Genomic DNA, 20,856 nt, shown 5'->3' with positions numbered 1-20,856 from the left:
AATGGTAAGAGTTAGTTGAATAGAAAAATATTACATAAACATTTTAAATATTTCTTCTTACCAAAGCATTCTTATTTTCTTCAATAACTAGTGCAATTAGTGAAGACAATGGAGAGGAAGGTGTGTGATGCACAGCATGTGTATCCTCCTGTAATAACAGTAAAATAAAAGAGGTAGTTATGAAGAAGTTTCTACAATTTAAAATTCAAGTTGTACTTATGAAAGACATTTCTATGCTTACCTTTTTATTGTTTGCTGAAATGATCTCAGTCAATGGCTGTGTAGCCTCATACGTTTCCGCTGTTACCGTCTGCAAAAAAAACAAAAAAAAGTCAGGTAGGGGATCAAAAACACGTACAAAAGCTTTCAAACATTACTTGAAATCTCCAAGATTTTTTGAACATTTACCTGCTGTTTCTGAATTGGAGTAAAAACTTGAGCCTCAATACTCTTTGGAGATATTGGAGAAGAAGGTGTCTCATTCATTTCCAGTGTTTCTTTTTGCAAAACTTGAGTCTGAGCAGCAGGTGACTCAATCACAATCTGCAAAAAATATCAGGAAAGGCCATCATGAATACATTCAATTATAATTTCTAGAGTAAATATTACCTCATCATCTGGTTTTCCTTCTTCTTGATTAGTTTTGGGTGGCGTTTCATCAGTAGAGGTTTGTGTTTCCCTCTGCCAAAAATTAGAAAGGTCTATATATGTAAATCACCCAAAACTAATTGTAAACTCCAACTGTCATTGAGCATATACCTCTTTTGTCAGATTAGGAGTAAAAACTTGAGTATCAAGGGCAGGCGTGTCATCCGATGGCTCTCTCTCAATCTGTAAAAATTATCACGAAGTCAATCCAGAATACGTTCTAAAGCTTCCAAACATTAACTTAAAAATCCAAGATTTTTTTTTGACCATGTACCTGCTGAGTCTGACTTGGAGTATAAACGGGAGTTTCAATACTCTTTGGAGCTATTGGAGAAGAAGGTGTCTCATTCATTTCCACTGTTTCTTTCTGCAAAACTTGACTCTGAGTAGCAGGTGACTCACTTGTTAATTTCTCTCTCACAATCTGCAAAAAAATATCAGGAATGGCCATCATGAATACATTCAACTATAATTTCTAGAATAAATATTACCTCATCATCTGGTTTTCCATCTTGATTAGGATTGGATGGCCTCTCATCGGTAGACGTTTCTGTTTCTTTCTGTCAAAAATCAGAAAAGCCTTTATATGTAAAAAAAAAATCACCCAAAACTAATTTGTAAACTCCAACTGTGAAAACAATATCATTGAGCATATACCTCTTTTGTCAGATTAGGAGAGAATACTTGAGTATCAAGGGCAGGAGTTTCATCATCTGATTCATTCATTGTCTCCTGCAAAAATCAAGAATGCATTCAAGAATATGTACAAAAGCTTCCAAATATTACTTCAAAACTCAACAATATTTTATTGGTTACATACCTCATGTGTCAAATTAGGCTGTTGAGACATTGGAGATAAAGGCGTCTCACTCGATGGTTGCGTGTAATCCTGCAAAAATCAGGAAGGGATTCAGGATTTTGTACAAGAATTTCCAAATATTTTCTTAAAAATTTTTGAGCATATACCTCATTTTGTTGAGACTTTGGAGATGCAGCTGATTCAATCATTGTCTCCTGCAAAAATCAGGAATGCATTCAAGAAGTACAAAAGCTTTCCAAATATTACTTCAAAACTCAACAATATTTATTGGTTACATACCTCATGTGTCAAATTAGGCTGTTGAGACATTGGAGATAAAGGTGTCTCACTCGATGGTTGCGTGTGAGACATTGGAGATAAAGGTGTCCCATTGGATCGCTGTTTGTCAAATATTAGGAAGGCATTCAAGAATATGTACAAGATCTTCCAAAAAATACTTGAAAATGCAAATGTAAAAGAAGATGTTTTGAGAATTTACCTTTTGTGTCACGTTAGTGGGAAAAACATTGTTGTTTCCTTCCAACTCTGACACACGAGCTCTAAGATGTATGTTTTCTTCTTCCAGTAATGACATTCGATCCTTCATGCTCTTCAGATTCTCCTCCATTACCGTGATGATCCTGTTCACTTTTTCATTTACTGAATCCTCATCAATCGGAGTAGAAGCTTGGCCAGTCTCCTTATTTGCCATCATTTGAATAAGAGCATCCAATGTGTCAAATGTGTCTACACACCTATTTTCCCAGTCATCGGCTGTAATCTTGTACCCTTTCTTTGTTACATCTTTCACTGTTTCCAGCTCGTCACTATATTTGTCTTCAATGGAGATATCATCTTCTGGATCATGAGGAATAGAAGGTAGTATGCAATGGACCTTCAGCTGAGAGTATTTAAAAAAAGACCAATGAGAAACATATTAAAAAGAAGAAGCCAAATAAACTGAGAAACATATACTTGGAAAAGCTTACCTTTGTATCAGCTTCAACCTGTAAAACCCTATCAAGTGATGGATTCTCTACCTCAGTGTATTTTTCACACAAGTAAGTCGGCCCAGGAACCTCAACTGTTGGTACACACTTACTGAACTTATTCCTTAGCAAAGGAATCGACTCTAGTATCCAAAGAAGGAATACTAGAGGATAACCTTGCAACTCAAATTTGGACTTATTCTCCAAATGATTCGCGACAGCGTTTTGAATTGACTTCAGGAGCACAATGTAAGCCTCTTTTCCCCATGGATATGTCATATCCTGTGCATTTTTCGCATATTCCAAAGGAAAACTCCCTCCTTTGCTCTTCCGCAATAATATGCTCTCTACCAGGATGAGCATTGCGAGGCATACTCTCTCCTCAGAAGCATCTTCTCTTGTGTTTCTGAGCTGGTCCACCACGTCACTTAACTTATGACTACGCCCCTTTAGCAATTCCCAATTAAATCTCTCGGTTTCCCTTCGTGGTCCTTCTAATGCACCACTACATTTCAAGCCTGTCATCATATGAAATTCTCTTATAGAGAACCTCATTGGCTGCGCACCGAAATGGAACCAGGCTTCATTCTCCTTGACAGAAACGATGCTTCTAGTGAGAATGGCGTAGACTATCTTTGCTGATAACTTCAATCCTCTCTCACTGAGCTTCATTATAGGTCCCAGAAATGATCCTCGGACTCTTATCATCTCATCTGGTTTTAGGATGCTTTTGACAATAGAGATATACTCTGAGCCGGAGTATTGGTTGATTGCTGACTTTTCCTTTGGCTGTGAACCAATAGGATACTTCAGCTCTGGCAGTGCTAGTTTTAGAGGTACTGAATCTTCCATCTTGTTTCTATCCTGCGTAGACAAGAAAAAAAAATCCAATTTTCAGGAAGGGTTTCCTGAAACAATACAAATCCTTCCTGAAGTCTATACACATGCTTTCACATGAACTAGAATTCTACCAATCATATTACGTTAAAACGAGCAAGTCTATACACAAGCAAAAACCAGGAGACCAATCTCTCAGAAAGAAAACACACATAAGGTTGAATCTGCAACATATCTCAAAGAGATGAATTACGCTCCAACAACTTTGTGTTCCCACAATTCAAGTCTTTCATTTGCTTCGCTGGTTAATAAGAAAGAGTAACAAACAAATCAAAATCAAAACGCAAGCTTCCCAAATTTTAATTTAAAAACCCTAATTTTAAAAAGTTACATAGTGATTTGTGTCCGATTTTGAGAGTAGAGAGTGTGACGCTGATGATTAGATAGCCGGAGAAGATGATTAGCGAGCCAGAGAAGATGATTAGCGAGCCGGAGAAGATGATTAGCGAGCCGGAGAAGATGACTAGCGAGCCGGAGAAGATGATTCCCGAGCCGGAGACGACGATTCCCGAGTCGGAGAAGATGATTCCCGAGCCGGAGACAACGATTCCCGAGTCGGAGACGACAGTGCCGGTGACGGTTTGAAGATTCCCGAGAGGAGACGACACGATTCGCGATCGAAGGAAATGAAATGTTTTTTTTTATTGTTATAACAAAGGGTATAAGGGTAAATTACCCCTTTAATGAAACCTATTTTTGTGACTTTCTCCTTCTAGTGCTATTTTTGAGACATAAACTTCAAAATGTGCTATTATTGACAATTGCCCTAACATAATATTGAATATTTTAGATAATGGGGATTATCAAATTAATGAATTCATTTTTAATTTATCTGTAATTATATATCAATAAATCTAATCGAATTATTTATTAAGAGTAATAAAAACTTTAAACGCTCTATCTTTTAATGTAAGAGAGAACAAATCACTTCACAGATAATAGTGTAAAAATATTTTTGAATTATTTGCTAATTTTTTTCAGAAATTATCACAATGAGTAATTCTGATTATCCTAAGAAATTTATCTTATTATATATCAAAACAATACAAATCTCAGAAAAACAACAAAAAAACTCCTCAACAAATAATAAGATATATATATATATATATATATATATATATATATATCTTATTATATATATACAACAACAAAAGCCTCCTGACCTTTAAAAAACAATACAAATTTCAAAAGCTATCATGCTTGCTTCAGATTTAAAACTTATACAAATACATTAAGTTAATGGTGATTATCCATGCTTTTACTTTCAACAAAAATTATGCGCAACGTTGAAATACTCCAGGTATGCATCTATTATGCTACAAGAAATCAGCCGAGATGAATTCCACATTCCCACTCCCAGGACCAAACTAAAATATCTTTCAAAAGTTAGCTCAAGTCAGCCCAGATGCCACCCGCACACACAAAAAATATACTTGACTTAAGAAACACTCACCCTCACCTGAGAACATACTCATTTGCACGCACCCTAACAAGGTGAAGCAGAGCTTGCTATTAGACGTACCTACACCCAACGCCATGGTAAAAAAGCCTCATGGGGCCAACGGGCTTGAAAGCATCAGACTCAGGTAAAACAAACACTATACAAAACTAAAATAGATCATCTATAATCACCTGAAAGAATTGTTACACATAACAATCAAACAAACATGACAAAACTAAAATAGATCATCTATAATCACCGGAAAGAATTGTTACACATAACAATCAAACAAACATGACAAAACTATAAAATACAATACATTAAATCATCGTACCAACTTTACATAAAGAAAAATCCATGAAACCCAAATCAGTAGGAAAAATAGTTAACAACAATATAAAAAATAGTAGTTATTCATACTTTATATTTTCTTCAATGAAAAATTGAAATGGAAATCAAATAGGAATATAAATTATTACAATTACCATAATTTTTAATATAATAATTTTGTGTTCTCTAACAAAAAACAATGTTAGTGGTTTTTTTTGTAACTTATGTTAGTGGTCTTTCTAATTCAAACCAACAAATTTAATAAAATTTACAATTTGATATTAGAATAAAAATAAATTATATTTATTATTTCTAATATAAAGTAAATTTCAAATGTTTTATAAAATTAAAAAAATATTTTAATATAAAATAGTTTTAATGTAAACTCACCCGCCCGTAGGGCGGGCCAAACCCTAGTTTATATAGTAATAACAATGATTTATATAGTACTATGATCATTTTGTTTCATTATGTTTCTTAAAAAAAAGTAAACCTTTAACCAATAAAAGATTACCAAGTCATATTATGTTTTAGAAAAAAAAAGATAAAAAATAGTAATAATTAGCAAAAAATCAACTTTTAGCGTTGTTAAAATTGTCACTAAAATCCTAAACCCTAAATCGTAGACACTAAACCCTTAAGGCCGTCAGCAAAATTCTAAATTCTAAACCTAGGGTTTATGATTTATCCAAAGATTTAGGGTTTATCCAATGGTTTAAGGTTTAGTATTTGGTATAGGGTTTAGGGATTAGAGTTTGGTTTTAGGGTTTAGAACCTAGTGTCAAGAATTTTAGGGTTTAGAGTTAAAAGTTTTGTTGACGATGTTTAGGGTTTATTTACCGATGTTAACTACGTAAAAAAAATCTTTTTTTTTCTGGCACTTAATATTATTGTTTGATTATCTATAATTTTTTACATAAATGGAATATAAGTAACAAATTTTTATTGGCTGTTATTTTAGAGGTAAACACAAGAAAAACTCATATATTAAGGCATGACTGGTTTTCTCGTTAGAACCCACAAATGCAGCTTTTGTGGTTGGTAGCGGTTGTTGGCGTTTTACAACAATCATAGAAAACACAATAAATCGTTTTAAACAGCTCTAAACCTCTAAAATTTAAAAGCTGGCTTCATCTAGCATTTGCGGTTGCAAACGGTTGCGGGAGAGTAAAATATATATTTTTCGAAAAAACTATATAAATATAAAAAGAGAAATATACAATTGTAATTTTAAATTGAAATTATAGAAATACTAAAATATATGTATTATATTTTATTTATATTATAAAATTAAAAATTTATATAATTTTTAAATTAATTGTAGAATTTTATAAATAGAAATTTAATATTTTTTATAATAATATAATTTTAATGTTTTTAAAATTTATATAAAATGTAAATGTTTTTCATTTGTGTTTTGACCACTCAAAAAATGAATCTAAATAAGATAAAATGTCGTTTCATCTGACAACATCTAACAAGGATATCTTCGTATGAATAGCACTGCAGCCTACCTCTACACTACTCGGATATGGCAATGGGCCAAGTGCGTAATTTCACTTATCTTCCTCTGTCCAACCAGCTAAATAACTTATTTTTTGCATAGTTTCCTAATTAACTTTTGTTTTAAGGTTTTCAAGCCAAATTGGCCTTTAAATTTTGTGCTATTTTCTATTTTTTTGTTTGTTTTGAATTAAAAATTCTTTTTTGTCCATGTCAAACTGATTTGTTTTACATCCCACACTCTCGATCTATTTGTCTGCTGCTATACAATAATAAGAATATGATAGTAATAATTATGTTTGTTAGTTTATTTTCGAATTATGTGATTTTCATGTTAGCTTCACTAATGTTTTTTTGTTTATGGACAAACTAAACACAAATGCCTGGAGAGAGCAAGTCGCATAACAAGCTAGTAGTGTCATGGCAAACTAGTAGTGAGTTTAGAACCGACTTGAATATTGGGTTTAACTGAGAGAGATGTTCCATCCTGTCTGATCATTGCCAACGTTCCTTTACACTGAATCTGCATGAGATCACTTTGTTATTTCTATCAGTTCTTGGCAAATATTATATATTTGCTTTTCTCTTTTTTTTTTTACTTTAATAAATAAACTAAGTAGTAATCCGCGCATTGCACGGCATGAAATTATTAATTTTATTATTTTTTCAGATAAAAATACATTAAATATGTTCAATCTGGATATCGGTTCAGTTTCATGTTGGTTTTTTCGGTTTTATTTTCCTAAAATATAACTACCATTCTAAATTCATATTTATTTTGGTTTGTTCAGTTAAATGCTTAAGGTTTTATTTTTTCGATTATAAACCAAAAACTATTATTATTTACTTAGTTTCATGTTATATGAATTTTAGACAATTCTGGTGTTGAACCAATCGTTTCATGTTATAATTTCTAAGCACATGCAAAATCAAATCAAATCAAATCTAGATAATAGTTGAAAAAAATAAAATAAAATTATTAAGGCAAATCATTTCATTACAATTTTCTTTTTTTTAATAAATATTTTAACTTTCAAGGGAATTAAAATCCTATTAATAGCTTTTCTTAAATTTAATTATTTATTATTATTAAAGATATCATATATACAATTATTTATTGGTCAAGTGTTACTTTGTACATGTGTTAAACAAATCCTCCATGAATTAAAATACCATATATAAAATCATAAACTTTTAGATAAATGTAGTTTTTATTTAAAATATGACAAATAAGCAAAATTACTTAAACTCATGGAGAATATGATAAATAAGCAAAAATACCTAAAATCATGGAGAACATGATAAATAAGCTAATTCATTTCATAAATAATAGTATAGATAGATAACACACTAATTTATATATAACTATATAAAATTGTTGTCATTGATTAAAAAAAAAGTAAACAAAATTCAAAACAATGGAAACATAACAATGAAATATTCCAAAAAGAAGAAAAATAACTCTACCTAACTAAACATCTTTATAATATTATTTGAGAAGTCAGTTACTTATGTGTCGCGCTCACGTTAACTCTCACGATGGTTGATTACACTGATACCCTTAATGAATTAAAAATATTAGATTTAAATAATCTTATTAAATTTTTTCATTTAGTTTCCTTTTTCAAATTTTCCAAATAACATCTATAATAAAAAGGAAACATTTATAAAGTTTTTTAAAAAATTAAAAACGAAAATATATGTATATATATAATATTAATATTATTTCATTAAAATGGAAAGTTCACAAAATAGAAATATTCCATTTAAAAATATTTTTAAATAACATAAAATATACTTTTGAAGTAATAAAATATTTCCTTATATCTATATTTTCTTAGATGAATATATATTTTTGCATATAATGTGATTTCATAAAACAAGATTCACACACATAATCCTGATATTAGGAAAAGAAATATTATTTCTTTTCAAACATAATTTTAAACAATACAAAAATATATATTTTCAAAGTAATAGAAATAATTTTATATATCTATCTATTTTCTTAGATAATTACATAAAATAATTAAGTAACATAAACTAATATATGTTTAATTGACTAAAAATAGTTTATAATTAGTATTACTGAAATTTTTTATTTATTTTTCATATATTTAGTTACCTATAATATCTTTAAATTACGGTAAAAAATGTATAAATTATATTTTACTTATATAATATAATTTTTTTAATACAATCACACAATTGTTTTTAACTGCTTAATTTTTAAGAGATGTTAAAAAAATAAAAAGAATTAACAACAAATATCTTTTGATCAAATAATTACAAAATATTTTAAAATAACATAATGAGCTAGATAAATTTTATTTTATCATTATTAAAATTATTTGTTTTCATAATATTAAATTTAATTTTAAAATATATGTTTTTATGTTTGTGAAATTTTATATGACTATAATTAAAATACCAAAGCAAATCTGAATCTTATTTTAAGATTATTTAAAATAAATTTCAGTTTATCGGGTAATAAATCTAAGGCATAAAATTATTTAGAATTTATAAAATAATTTAATCAGTGTAAAATATTGATATGTGTTCACGAGCTTCCAAATTATTCTTTCAAATTCAAAAAATTTATTAGTTACTTATGTATGTAACTTCATATATATTGATCATCACTTTATTTTCTGATTTTTTTTTTTAAAAAAAATAACACATAATTTGATAAATATTATGAAACTACATAAATATTTAAACGATAAATAAATTAATTTGATTTTACTAAATTATAATAAAAATAATTATACTTTAGTTTGAATTTCAAAGAATATATTTCACTCAATATACTCACAACATGAGTGACTCGACTAATCCAACTTATATCTAACAGCATAGATTTAACTACAATAAGAATATATAATTTTATAATAATAATTTACTTTATAAATGTAAACAATAGGATGACTCAAAACATATCAACAAATGAAAATAAAATATTAACCAACTGTTATAATTTAGGTCTTTTGTAAAATTTATATATATGAATGAGACTGTATAATATTATCGTTATATTAATTTACATAATTTGGAATCAGACACTTTACTTTATTTTATATTTTATTGTAAGCACAATATATCTTAAGTTATACATAATCTTCCTCAGATATATTTACAAATCTAAGACAACAATTAACGTAAATGCAAATAAGAAAATTAATCATAATTTTAGTATATTTAAAATAAAAAATATTATAATTGAATTCAGAGAAAAAGATGTAATCTAATATACCCAAATAATAACTAAATCAACTATAAAAATAACAAAACCGACTAGATATAACATATCTAAAATCATATGTCTAATTAAAGTAATATAATATTATTAATATAAATTATGCAAACAAATTATAAATTAATTTAAAATTAAAAATAGATAACAATTAATTATTATTATAATATATTTATTTTCTGAATATTTATACCCGTGCATGAGCACGGGAAAATCACCTAGTTTTATCAAATAAATTAATACAACAAATAAATCTATCAATTTTGTTTATCGGTATACATTAAAAAGAAAATAAATTTAAAATGTTTTCTTAGACTTGATGCCCTAATCAACAGTTTCGGTAGCTTGCTCTGGACCGGCCCTGGCAGTGATTATCAAGTACTTCGGAAGTATCATATTGATATCACCAGTGATTTGTTGATGCATTCATGCATATGTGAGGGCTTTCCAACAATATCCATTGTTTTTTTTTTGTTCAAATAATATCAATTGTTATAGCAACATTTTTGTATTGTTATATATTTGAACCTAGTGCTAAAGGTGCAAAAAGAAAAAGAAAACATACATATCAGGCGATGGCGAGTTCAAATTAGGGTTTGGATGTTCGATCGAGATTGGGATCCAGGTGCTCATAGGAATTTCACGATTCGAGGAGAATCATATGGAGATGGGAAATTAGGGGAACTCAGCGGAGATCTGCGAATCAATTACCTAATAACGAGTTTGATAGAGTTTCAATCGAAAGGGGTTGGGAATGGAGATACGATTGGGCTTTTTAGGATATGGTTATCATTCAGATCCTCGGAGTGGATGCGGAATCCAGAAGATCAAGCACAATTATTAAGGGGTCGAACTGGAAATATCTTACAGATGGAGAAGGAACAGATATGGATCAGGTGGGGACAACAGAAGTTGTCGAAGAAGATAGAACTGGAGGCATTGTTGAGGGTAAGGGGGAAACGGCGGCGGAGAAGAAAACGGGGCTGCGCAAGCCTTTGTTTTCAGTTACTGGTGGACACAACTCCAAGTTTGCTCAAGTGCTTATGTCGCCTCGCAAACGGGTACAAGCTTAACAGAGCCTCCACAGGGGTGGTGGTGCTAAGCAAGTGGAAGAAAAGGGTACCTCACACCCGAAACAGCTACCCAAGCCTTAACTGTTTATGGATTGTGGGTGTTTTGAAGACAGCTATGTTACGGGTTTGTTTGTTTTTTTTTACTTTCAGTTTTTTTGTTGGTTCAATAAGCTCTACGAGCAGTTCAAGTTTTATTTGGTATGTCTGGGTTTTAAATGGGCACTTGTTAAAATGTGGTTTGTTTGGTCTTTGGAACGTATGGAATAATATTTTTGGTATTAGTTTTTGGATTTGGTTTATTTTGTTGAGCGTATGTGATCATAACAGGAGGGTTGGTATTCTCGAAGCGGTATTATTTATGCTGGTTATTGTTCTTAAAAGACAAATAAATGATTTGGCACTTGTGTGTTTTGTTGGTTTTGGGAAGTGGCTCACGACAGAACATAACGTTTTTGTTGTATCGATTCGAGACCTGTGGCTGGTCTCTTTAAACCAGTCGCAGATGGTTTATTTGGTGAAGATTAGAGTGGTTACTTTGGAAATAAAGGAATTGATATTTGGTATAGATATTGAAGATGGTTTAGAAATGTATACAGATTATTCTTCTCTGCTTTACGTGAAGAACAAGTCTCATATGTTTGTTTTTTCTATCATGGTGTTTATTGGTTTCAAACTAGATGATGAGGTGGATTTGGAAATAATGTATATCATTGGAATAGGGACAGGGCGTACCATTATTATATTGAAGCCGTTTTATTGTGACGGGTGGAGTGAAAGTTTGGTGTTTTATGGGGTTATGGTGTTTTGGTGGTTGGGATTTCAGGGTATCATTAAACCCAATTTTGCTAACTCTTGGGAGTATTTTTATATTTTTTAATGAGAGCACTAAGTTGGAACTGTAGAGGAATGGGAAGTAAATGGACAATGAGTTATCTGCGAGAGATATGACACAAACATAAACCAGATTTTCTTTTTTTATCAGAGACCAAACAGGAGTATGACTTTGTACACAGATTTCAATTACATTCGAGTTTTGATAATCTGGTTACAGTGGAACCAAATGGAAGGAGTGGTGGTCTAGCACTTTTCTATAATAATGAGTATCAAGTTAATATACTCTATTCAAGTAATCGAATGATAGATGTGGAGGCGGTGGCTTTGGGGAAAAAGGTGTTTCTCACATTTGTTTATGGAGATCCGGTTCAACAAATGAGGGAACAAGTGTGGGAAAGATTAACTAGGTATGGCATTGCAAGATCTGAGCCCTGGTTTATTATTGGTGATTTAAACGAGATTACGGGAAATCATGAAAAAGATGGAGGAGCTTTGAGAAGTGCGGATTCTTTTATCCCTTTTAATAACATGATAAGAAATACTGGACTTCTGGAATTTCCGGCTAGAGGGAACAAAATGTCGTGGCAGGGGAGAAGAGGAAAAGGAAAAGGGGCTGTGACTGTAAGGTGTCGGTTAGATCGCGCTCTAGCAAATGAGGAGTGGCATACTCTATTTCCCTGTTCTTACACAGAATATCTAGGTTTGGTGGCATCCGATCATTGACCAGTGGTGGCGTATCTAGACGATAAAGTTCACAGAAGGAAAGGGCAATTTCGGTTTGATAAGAGGTGGGTAGGGCAAGAGGGGCTTCTGGAATCCATTACGACGGGTTGGTCAGATGATAGGATTCGTAGCGAGGATGATATAGTAGCAAAAATTAGCAATTGTCGACATGAAATTGCAAAATGGCGGAAAAATAATCCACCTTATGGCAAGGAGAAAATAAGCGATTTACAAAAGGCCCTCGAGGAGGTTCAGACAGATAATGCTAGGTCACAGGAGGATATTGTGGAGGTCTCCAGAAAGTTACAAGAAGCTTATAAGGATGAAGAAGATTATTGGCACCAGAAAAGTAGGAATATGTGGTACTCTTCGGGGGATCTAAATACCAAGTTCTATCATGCCTTAACTAAGCAACGACGAGTTCGGAATAGGATTGTTGGCTTACATGATGCTGCGGGGAACTGGATTACAGAAGATATTGGAGTGGAAAAGGTGGCTGTTGACTATTTTGAAGAGCTGTTTAGTACCACTTCGCCGACAGGATTTGATAGTTTTCTCTCAGAGGTAACAACGGGTATCACTCCTCAGATGAATCAACGATTGTTGAGAGTGGCGACTGAGAGTGAGGTAAAAGAGGCTTTGTTTATGATGCATCCAGAGAAGGCGCCAGGACCGGATGGTATGACGGCTCTTTTTTCCAGCATTCCTGGCATATCATTAAGAATGATTTGGTAACAATGGTAAATAATTTTTTGGTGTCTGGGGACTTGGATCCACGGTTAAATATTACTAATATATGTATGATCCCAAAGACGGAGAGGCCTACTAGGATGACGGAATTGAGACCCATTAGTCTATGTAATGTCGGGTATAAAATTATCTCGAAGGTTCTGTGCCAGCGGCTGAAACTTTGTCTGCCGTCTCTTATTTCGGAAACGCAATCGGCATTCGTGGCAGGGAGGTTGATAACTGATAATATTCTTATAGCTCAGGAGATGTTTCATGGATTACGGACTAACAAATCATGTCAAGGAAAATATATGGCAATTAAAACGGATATGAGCAAAGCGTATGATAGAGTGGAATGGGACTTTATTAAAGCTTTACTAGAGAAGATGGGTTTTGATCTTCATTGGATTAAATTAATGATGGAATGCATATCATCGGTTCAATATCGGGTTTTACTAAATGGACAACCAAGAGGCCTTATTATTCCGAATAGAGGGTTACGGCAAGGAGATCCGTTATCTCCTTATTTATTTATTTTGTGCACTGAGGCTTTGATTGCAAATATTAAAAAGGCGGAGGATGGGAAACAATTGACAGGAATGAAGGTAGCTCGAGCATGTCCTTCCATTTCACATCTACTGTTTGCGGATGATAGTCTTTTCTTTTGCAAAGCCCATAGAGAGGAATGTCAAACTATTCTCAGAATCTTAAAGGAATATGAGATGGTGTCAGGTCAACTCATTAATTTTGAGAAGTCTTCGATCCAATTTGGACATAAAATTGAAGAGTCCAACAGACAGGAAATGAGAGACATCCTGGGCATTCAGAATCATGGAGGAATGGGAACTTATCTAGGATTACCAGAAAATCTTGGGGGTTCAAAGGTTCAGGTTTTTAGTTTTGTGCAGGATAGACTAAACAAACGGGTTAATGGTTGGACTTTTAAGTTCTTTACAAAAGGAGGAAAATAGGTGATTATTAAATCGGTGATTACGGCATTACCAAATCATGTTATGTCTTGCTATCGATTGCCTAAGGCAACCGTAAAGAAACTGACAGGTGCGGTAGCCCAATTTTGGTGGAGCCCCGGGGGAAGTACGAGAGGTATGCATTAGAAATCTTGGGATAAAGTATGTGTTAGCAAGGAGGAAGGAGGACTGGGTTTTAAAGACATCACTGATTTCAATACAGCGATGCTTGGTAAACAGTTTTGGCGATTGATCGAGAAGCCAAATACTTTATTTTCTCGAGTTTTTAAAGGTCGATATTTCAGGAATGCCTCACCCCTGGAACCGATTCGCTCATACTCTCCGTCATATGGATGGCGGAGTATTACATCAGCTAGATCTCTGGTTAGCAAAGGACTAATCAAACGGGTGGGATCAGGATCTTCTATCTCTGTATGGAATGATCTTTGGCTCCCAACCACTCGCCCGAGACCAGCAAATAAAAACCAACACAATCTTTACCCTGACCTCACAGTGGCTTCTCTTATAGACCCCACTTTGGGAATTTGGAACTCGCAGGCACTTCAGGCTCTAGTGGATCCACAGGATGTGAAAATTATCGAGAGTATACGACTGAGTAGATATCAGTTGGAGGACAAAGATGGATGGCATTTCACAACAAATGGGAAATACACGGTTAAATCGGGATATCAGGTAGAACGAGTTTACCCGGATAGAGCAAAACCACCAGCATTTTTTGGACCTACGGTCGATGGTTTGAAATCATTCTGCTGGAAAGTCAGGTGTCCACCAAAGCTTAAACATTTTCTCTGGCAGTTGGTGACAGGGTGTATAGCGGTTAAGAAAAATTTACAAGCGAGAGGGATAACTGGCGATATATGTTGTACAAGATGCGGAGCTGAGGAGGAATCGATAAATCATGTGTTTTTCGAATGTCCTCCAGCACTTCAGGTTTGGACTCTCTCAAAGATACCATCAAATCCAACTACATTTCCCACACAATCCCTTTTTGCAAATATGGATCATCTTTTCTGGAGAGTCTTTCCGCAGTTAGATGATCATCAGTTCGCATGGATACTATGGTATATCTGGAAAGGAAGGAATAGTAAGGTTTTTAGTAATCTGGATATTGATCCTAGGGATACGCTCAAATTGGCGGAAACAGAATCAACCCTTTGGGCTGAAGCCCAACTAGTGAATGAACAGAGAATGGTCCCACAGGAAGAGATTAGGTCTTCACTGTTAAATCCAGGACGATGGTGTTTCACAGATGGTTCCTGGAAAGAGAAAGATATTTTCTCCGGCCAGGGTTGGCACAACACTTTAGAAGGCTTCGCTGGGTTGCTGGGGGCGAGGAATGTTCGGGCTAGCCTTTCTCCTCTACATGCGGAGATGGAAGTACTACTATGGGCTATGGAATGTATGAGGAATTTACGTCAATCTCAGGTTACGTTTGCAACGGATTGTTCTCAATTGGTGAAGATGGTTTCGGAACCAGAAGAGTGGCCAGCGTTTGCAAGTTATTTGGAAGACATCAAAAGTCTGAGAGCAAGTTTCCTAGAATCAGAGATCGTCCATGTACCAAGAGCGCAGAGTACAAAGGCGGATAGCCTAGCACGCAGTGTTAGGATTCAGCCGTCTTTCGTCGTTCACATGGATCAATATCTTCCGGCTTGGTTTACAGAGTCTATATGAGTCTGTAAAGTTGACGACAAAAAAAAAAAAAAAAAAAAATTAATACAACAAATTAAATTTGGTTTGTTGATTTTGTAAATAAAGAATAGTAAGAAACATAATCCTTCAGTTTGGGCTCCATGAATTCGGTTCAGATATAGTAATACAACGTTTACCAGGTACTTGAACCGGCCGTGTCATATTGAGGATTGGTTCTAATTCAGATTGTAGTCCGACGGAGATGGAAAATGGAAACTATAAGAGACTAAGACCAAGAGGAGATAACAAAGGATGCGGTCTTTGATTCCCAAATCATTTGTTCATTATGAAGGATTACAAATCTTCAAACGTAGTTCATACACCCCAATATGGCGAACGTAGACAACACATATTTAGGTTCCAGTTCATTTAGAAAAGACTATATATTAAGACTCCATCAATCTCCTTTAAGTAATTGATAAGACTGTCGATGATCCACACTGGATCTTCGACGTCATGGCGAATCTTCTCGAACTCAACGGTCCACAACACGCGACTACCATCGGCCTCGTATGCCTTGGGAGTTACCGTGATGGTTGCTTTGAACTTCTTGTAGCTATCCGAGACAAGATTTCCACTCATACTCAGCGTCACTGTTCTTTTCTCCCACCCCACATACTCAGTGATCTTCTCATTCGCTAAGGTGAAAGAACATGAAATAATTAAGGGTTTTGATCAAGAAGATCAATAAATAAGAATGAAACGTGAAAGAGTCGAAATGATTTACATATTATGTCAAAAGTGCTGTTTATGTCGTCGGTGAAAGATGTAAATAACTTGTCCGCCGGAGACTTGGTGTCAAACTCGCCGGAAGAATCTCCATGTAGCGCCATTCTATTTTTTTTTGTTATCTTTTACTATTATTATATTTCTGTGAGGTGATATTATACTCCTCCTTTTGATGATGATGTTTATATATAGAGATGAAATTTGCATTAGTTAACGTTTTTCTACTTCTCTGATGGTTACTTGTCTCAACCAACTGGTCTGAAGATGTAAGACTGGCCGGCGTCTGTGAAGTGAGCGGTGGTTCCCGTTGGAATAGTCTGCCCTTTAATCAGAAAACACGTGTTTCCTTGTGGGAGTAGAAGCCATGGCTCGACAGGGTTCACAAGAAAAAACACACTAAAAGACAGAGTCACGTGCTCCTGAAGAGAGGTGCACGTGTTGGTCACCGTCACTGTCACTGTCACTGTTCACAACGGTTGGCCGGCGATTTCTCTCTCACACCGAAAGTTCAGCTGCATAGTCCTTGATTGACCACATAGATGAAAAGAAGAAAATCAACAAAATATTAAGTGGGAACGTCATTTTTACTGTGAGTTGTCTTTTAGGGATAAGAGCACCAGTTTCGAGTTTCGACTATATAATATTATTTTTCACAAGAGGGAAATTTTCTAGAGGAGAAGAGTCTTTCTTTTTGTTGTAAAATATCTTTTCATCGATTTTATTATTCGCTTTAGGCGATTTTCAGTTTCGCGTTGGCAAATTTCCTTTTCGTTTAGACGATTTTGGATTGAACACAAATAAAGATTTCTTCTCCTTCAGGATTATTGTTTTACTCCGTTGGATTGACAGGTTGGAGTTCTCTCTTTGTTAGAAACGCTTCGTGGTGTCAAGTGAAGTATCTGCAATGATTCAAGAGCTGAGTTTTGGATCTTGCTTTGGGCTTCAAACCGGAATCTAGTAGAGTTAGAGTTTCCATAAAGGTCAGCGTTCCGACAAGATTCTAATCTTGTTTCATCTAAAGCTCTTCTTTGGACTTAATCCTAACAACTAGAGAAGAAAATCTAGAGATTGATGGTGGTTGAAAGCGAGAAGTACATACAAGCAGCCTCAATCAAATTGGGATGAAGAATCAAATTGGGATGAAGATGGTCGGGATTCCAGTGAGTTTTCTGGCACCGCTCTTTCTTCCATGGGTTGAAGAGACAAAGCCACGCGTAGACTACGTGTCAAACATGCTCTTCATCATTATCTTTAAAATTACGGGGTTTGTTTAGGCCGAAATGTAATTGGGTCTATTTGTAAAATTGCCTTTTTAAGCTTTCGATTTTATAAAATGAAAACGTTGACAAAAAAAAAGTATATGTTATTTTTATTAATAAAAATCTAAAGAAAGGGAAATATAACCAACGAACAAAAAACAAACTGCAAGAAAATATTTCAAAAGTTGACGAATTAGATAATTGTTTCTCGTTTTTTCTCTCTCATCTCTTGTCATTTGCATTTTAATATTAAGTTTGGACAAATCTAATATATTAAAACAGAAGTCATGACTTCTTTTTCATGTGTGATTTTTTTAATTTGGATCATTCCAAAAAAATATCATATTTTACATAAGTTTATTATTATATCTTTTAATATCTTTATCTTTTATTTGAAATACAAATGAATATATTTAAAATGTTCTAACAAAATCTTTTTAAAATCTTCTTAGAATCTTTTTAAATTTACTTTCAAAAATTAGTTAGTTTTAATTTAAATTATCATAAAATATAATTAGAAATTAAAATTTAATATAGTTTTGGTTTATAAATGAAAATTTAAATAAAATGAAATTTATAAATTTCAAAATACATTTACAAATATTTTTTAAAAAAAATTTAGAAATAAATATTTATTTCTATTTTAATTTTTTAAATTTTTTTTCTAATAAAATAAAAATCATGATTTTTTGATGAGTGATATTTTTATTTGGACCATCATTTAAATTTATATTAAATGTATATCACTAATGCTATTATATATAATATTTTTAACTACTTTAATCATAATATTTTGTATATCTTTTAATTTTTTAATTTTTTTTTTAAATTCTAACAAATTTCTTGAAGAAGATTATAATAAGATCTTAATTGTCATAAATTGAATAAATATTTCAACTAATTTTGTAATTAGTAATGAAATGTTACTAAAAGAATAAAATTATATCCTATTTTATCATTTTTATGATAATATCTATCATTTTAAAATAAAAACGTTATATTGAACAAAATATGATAAAATTATTTTAAATTGATAAGTTAACATATTTTATTTTCATAAATATAAAATATTTATGCTAAAAATATAATATGTTGGTAGAACGGGTTAATATTAGTAAACTATATAATACATGTATAAAAATTTAAATTATCTTAAACTTTTTAATATACAGTAATTTATTATAAAATTAATAAACATTAAAAACTTACTAAAAAAATCTAACGATTTAAATTACGGATCATGATTATAATATATTAAATACAAAATTGTTTTCATATATGTTATTTCATGCATTAAAAAATTTAGTTTAGTAATCAAACGCAAATTCAATAGGACAAATATATAATAAGCAACATATATATGTGATGATTTTAATTTACAGATGAAAATTATAAAATTATTATATTTGGCATAATTATACAAACATTTAAATATGTGAGTAACATTAAAAATATATAATAATTATGTAAAACTAATATTTATATATATAAATGTAAAAATATATACCCGCACAGTTGTGTGGGTGAAAATCTAGTCAGAACTTACAATAGAATATGGCAATTTTAATAAGAAAACAAAACAAAGGAGTAACCTTGTGGTCAGCGGCGTCTCTGGACAGAGCGGGTTGAAGCTTAGGCCTTGGGCCCCATTCATAAAAGGTCTCTAAATTTTGTTTGAAAAAATTGTTATAATTATTTTTTCAAAATTATACCAAGTTTTATGCTATGTAAAAAAAGAAGTTTTGCTACCAAACAAATGAAAAAACCTTACTAATATCATAACCAAAATAGGACCCACGGTTAATATAAAAAATAGAAAATAATTTAATATATTTCATAAACGCTTTATTTTTCTTCCTTTTTTCTCTATCTAAGATTCTTTATTCACCTTTCTTTTTGTTTTTCTGTTTTCAGCCGAGTTTCTTCTTTGATATAAAGTTATGGACTTAGCCCCCAAATTTTTGTTTGTTTATGGCCCCAAAATTTCCAGGACGACCCGTGCTTGTGGTTCAAGTTATTAAAAACACAAAACAAAGGAGTAACCTTGTAGTTCAGGACTGATGGTATCCCATTTAGAAAGTGAATGGAGATCTCTATTGCCTTTGCTTAAACCAAAACCAACAAAAAAAACCATGCACTTTCAGTTTATTCTTTTTAAAATGTACAAACTTTACGAAAATACACATGCATAAAATTCATAATTTAGATAAATATTTTTTGTTTAAAATTAACCATGTACTTTTAAAGTCCGAATCAAAATCTGATAAAAGCTTAAAACCAAATATGTACACACTAACTAAACTTTAAAGAGCATTAATTTCCAACTTAATATTAAAATGAATTTAATAGTAGCTAGATTTTTATATACTATTTGTAATCGCAAAATTATTTTTCTATTGATTAAAAAATCTTGAACGGAAATTATTAATTTGTCAATTTTTTATGTATTTTTAATTTTTGTACAGAATTTATGTTTAGATTCATACATTTCCTAATTGTTTCTATACATATAATTTGATAAGAAATCATTTATTACAATTATCATTTTCCAATTATAGCTGTAGAAATTTCTTGCTTTTGATTTAAAATTTATGAATAGAAGTCGAAGATTTATTTTAAGTTCTAATTTGGCTGTAGTGCAAGATCATAGTTTTAAAAATTATAATATTTATGGCATACAAATTATATTATTCATGGCATAGATTATGGGGTTTCTTTAAAAAATAACGAAAAAAATTGGAGCCAAACACAAAACTAATCATTCTTTTAGTTTTTGTTTTGCTCTATTCACCATAAAAGTTTAAAATTAATTCACGGAAAATATTATTATTTATATATATTTCATCTGAAATATGTTTATTTTACTTAAAAATCATCTTCGTCACTTATTTTCAATGCATTAATATGTGATGTGGTATGTGATGACATTCTTTTCGTATAGATGATTGTCATATTTTAACTCTTAACT

The 20,856-nt window shown here is 32.1% G+C and overlaps 1 protein-coding gene across 1 annotated transcript; it reads right to left on the bottom strand.

Moving 5' to 3' along the window:
* Positions 1-15,936: 15,936 nt before the first annotated feature.
* Positions 15,937-17,991, bottom strand: BNAA09G29880D (uncharacterized protein At1g24000). Its single transcript, XM_048740936.1, has 2 exons — positions 16,628-17,991; positions 15,937-16,538 (listed from the first exon to the last, which is right to left on the bottom strand). Exons 1-2 carry the CDS (start codon positions 16,731-16,733, stop codon positions 16,270-16,272), a joined length of 375 nt encoding a protein of 124 aa, XP_048596893.1. The 5' UTR covers positions 16,734-17,991; the 3' UTR covers positions 15,937-16,269.
* Positions 17,992-20,856: the final 2,865 nt, after the last annotated feature.

Source organism: Brassica napus, chromosome A9 (assembly GCF_020379485.1).
Source record: "Brassica napus cultivar Da-Ae chromosome A9, Da-Ae, whole genome shotgun sequence".
NCBI lineage: Eukaryota > Viridiplantae > Streptophyta > Magnoliopsida > Brassicales > Brassicaceae > Brassica > Brassica napus.
The sequence above is the reverse complement of the archived record's forward strand: the minus strand, read 5'-3'. Positions and strand labels throughout refer to the sequence as shown.

What these genes read in the sequence shown, in the direction of transcription:
- BNAA09G29880D (XM_048740936.1), bottom strand. Translation starts at nt 16,733, where the DNA reads ATGGCGCTACATGGAGATTCTTCCGGCGAGTTTGACACCAAGTCTCCG. An exon ending in CAGCACTTTTGACATAATAT is followed by an intron (nt 16,539 to 16,627) that starts GTAAATCATTTC and finishes CTTTCACCTTAG; the next exon opens with CGAATGAGAAGATCACTGAG.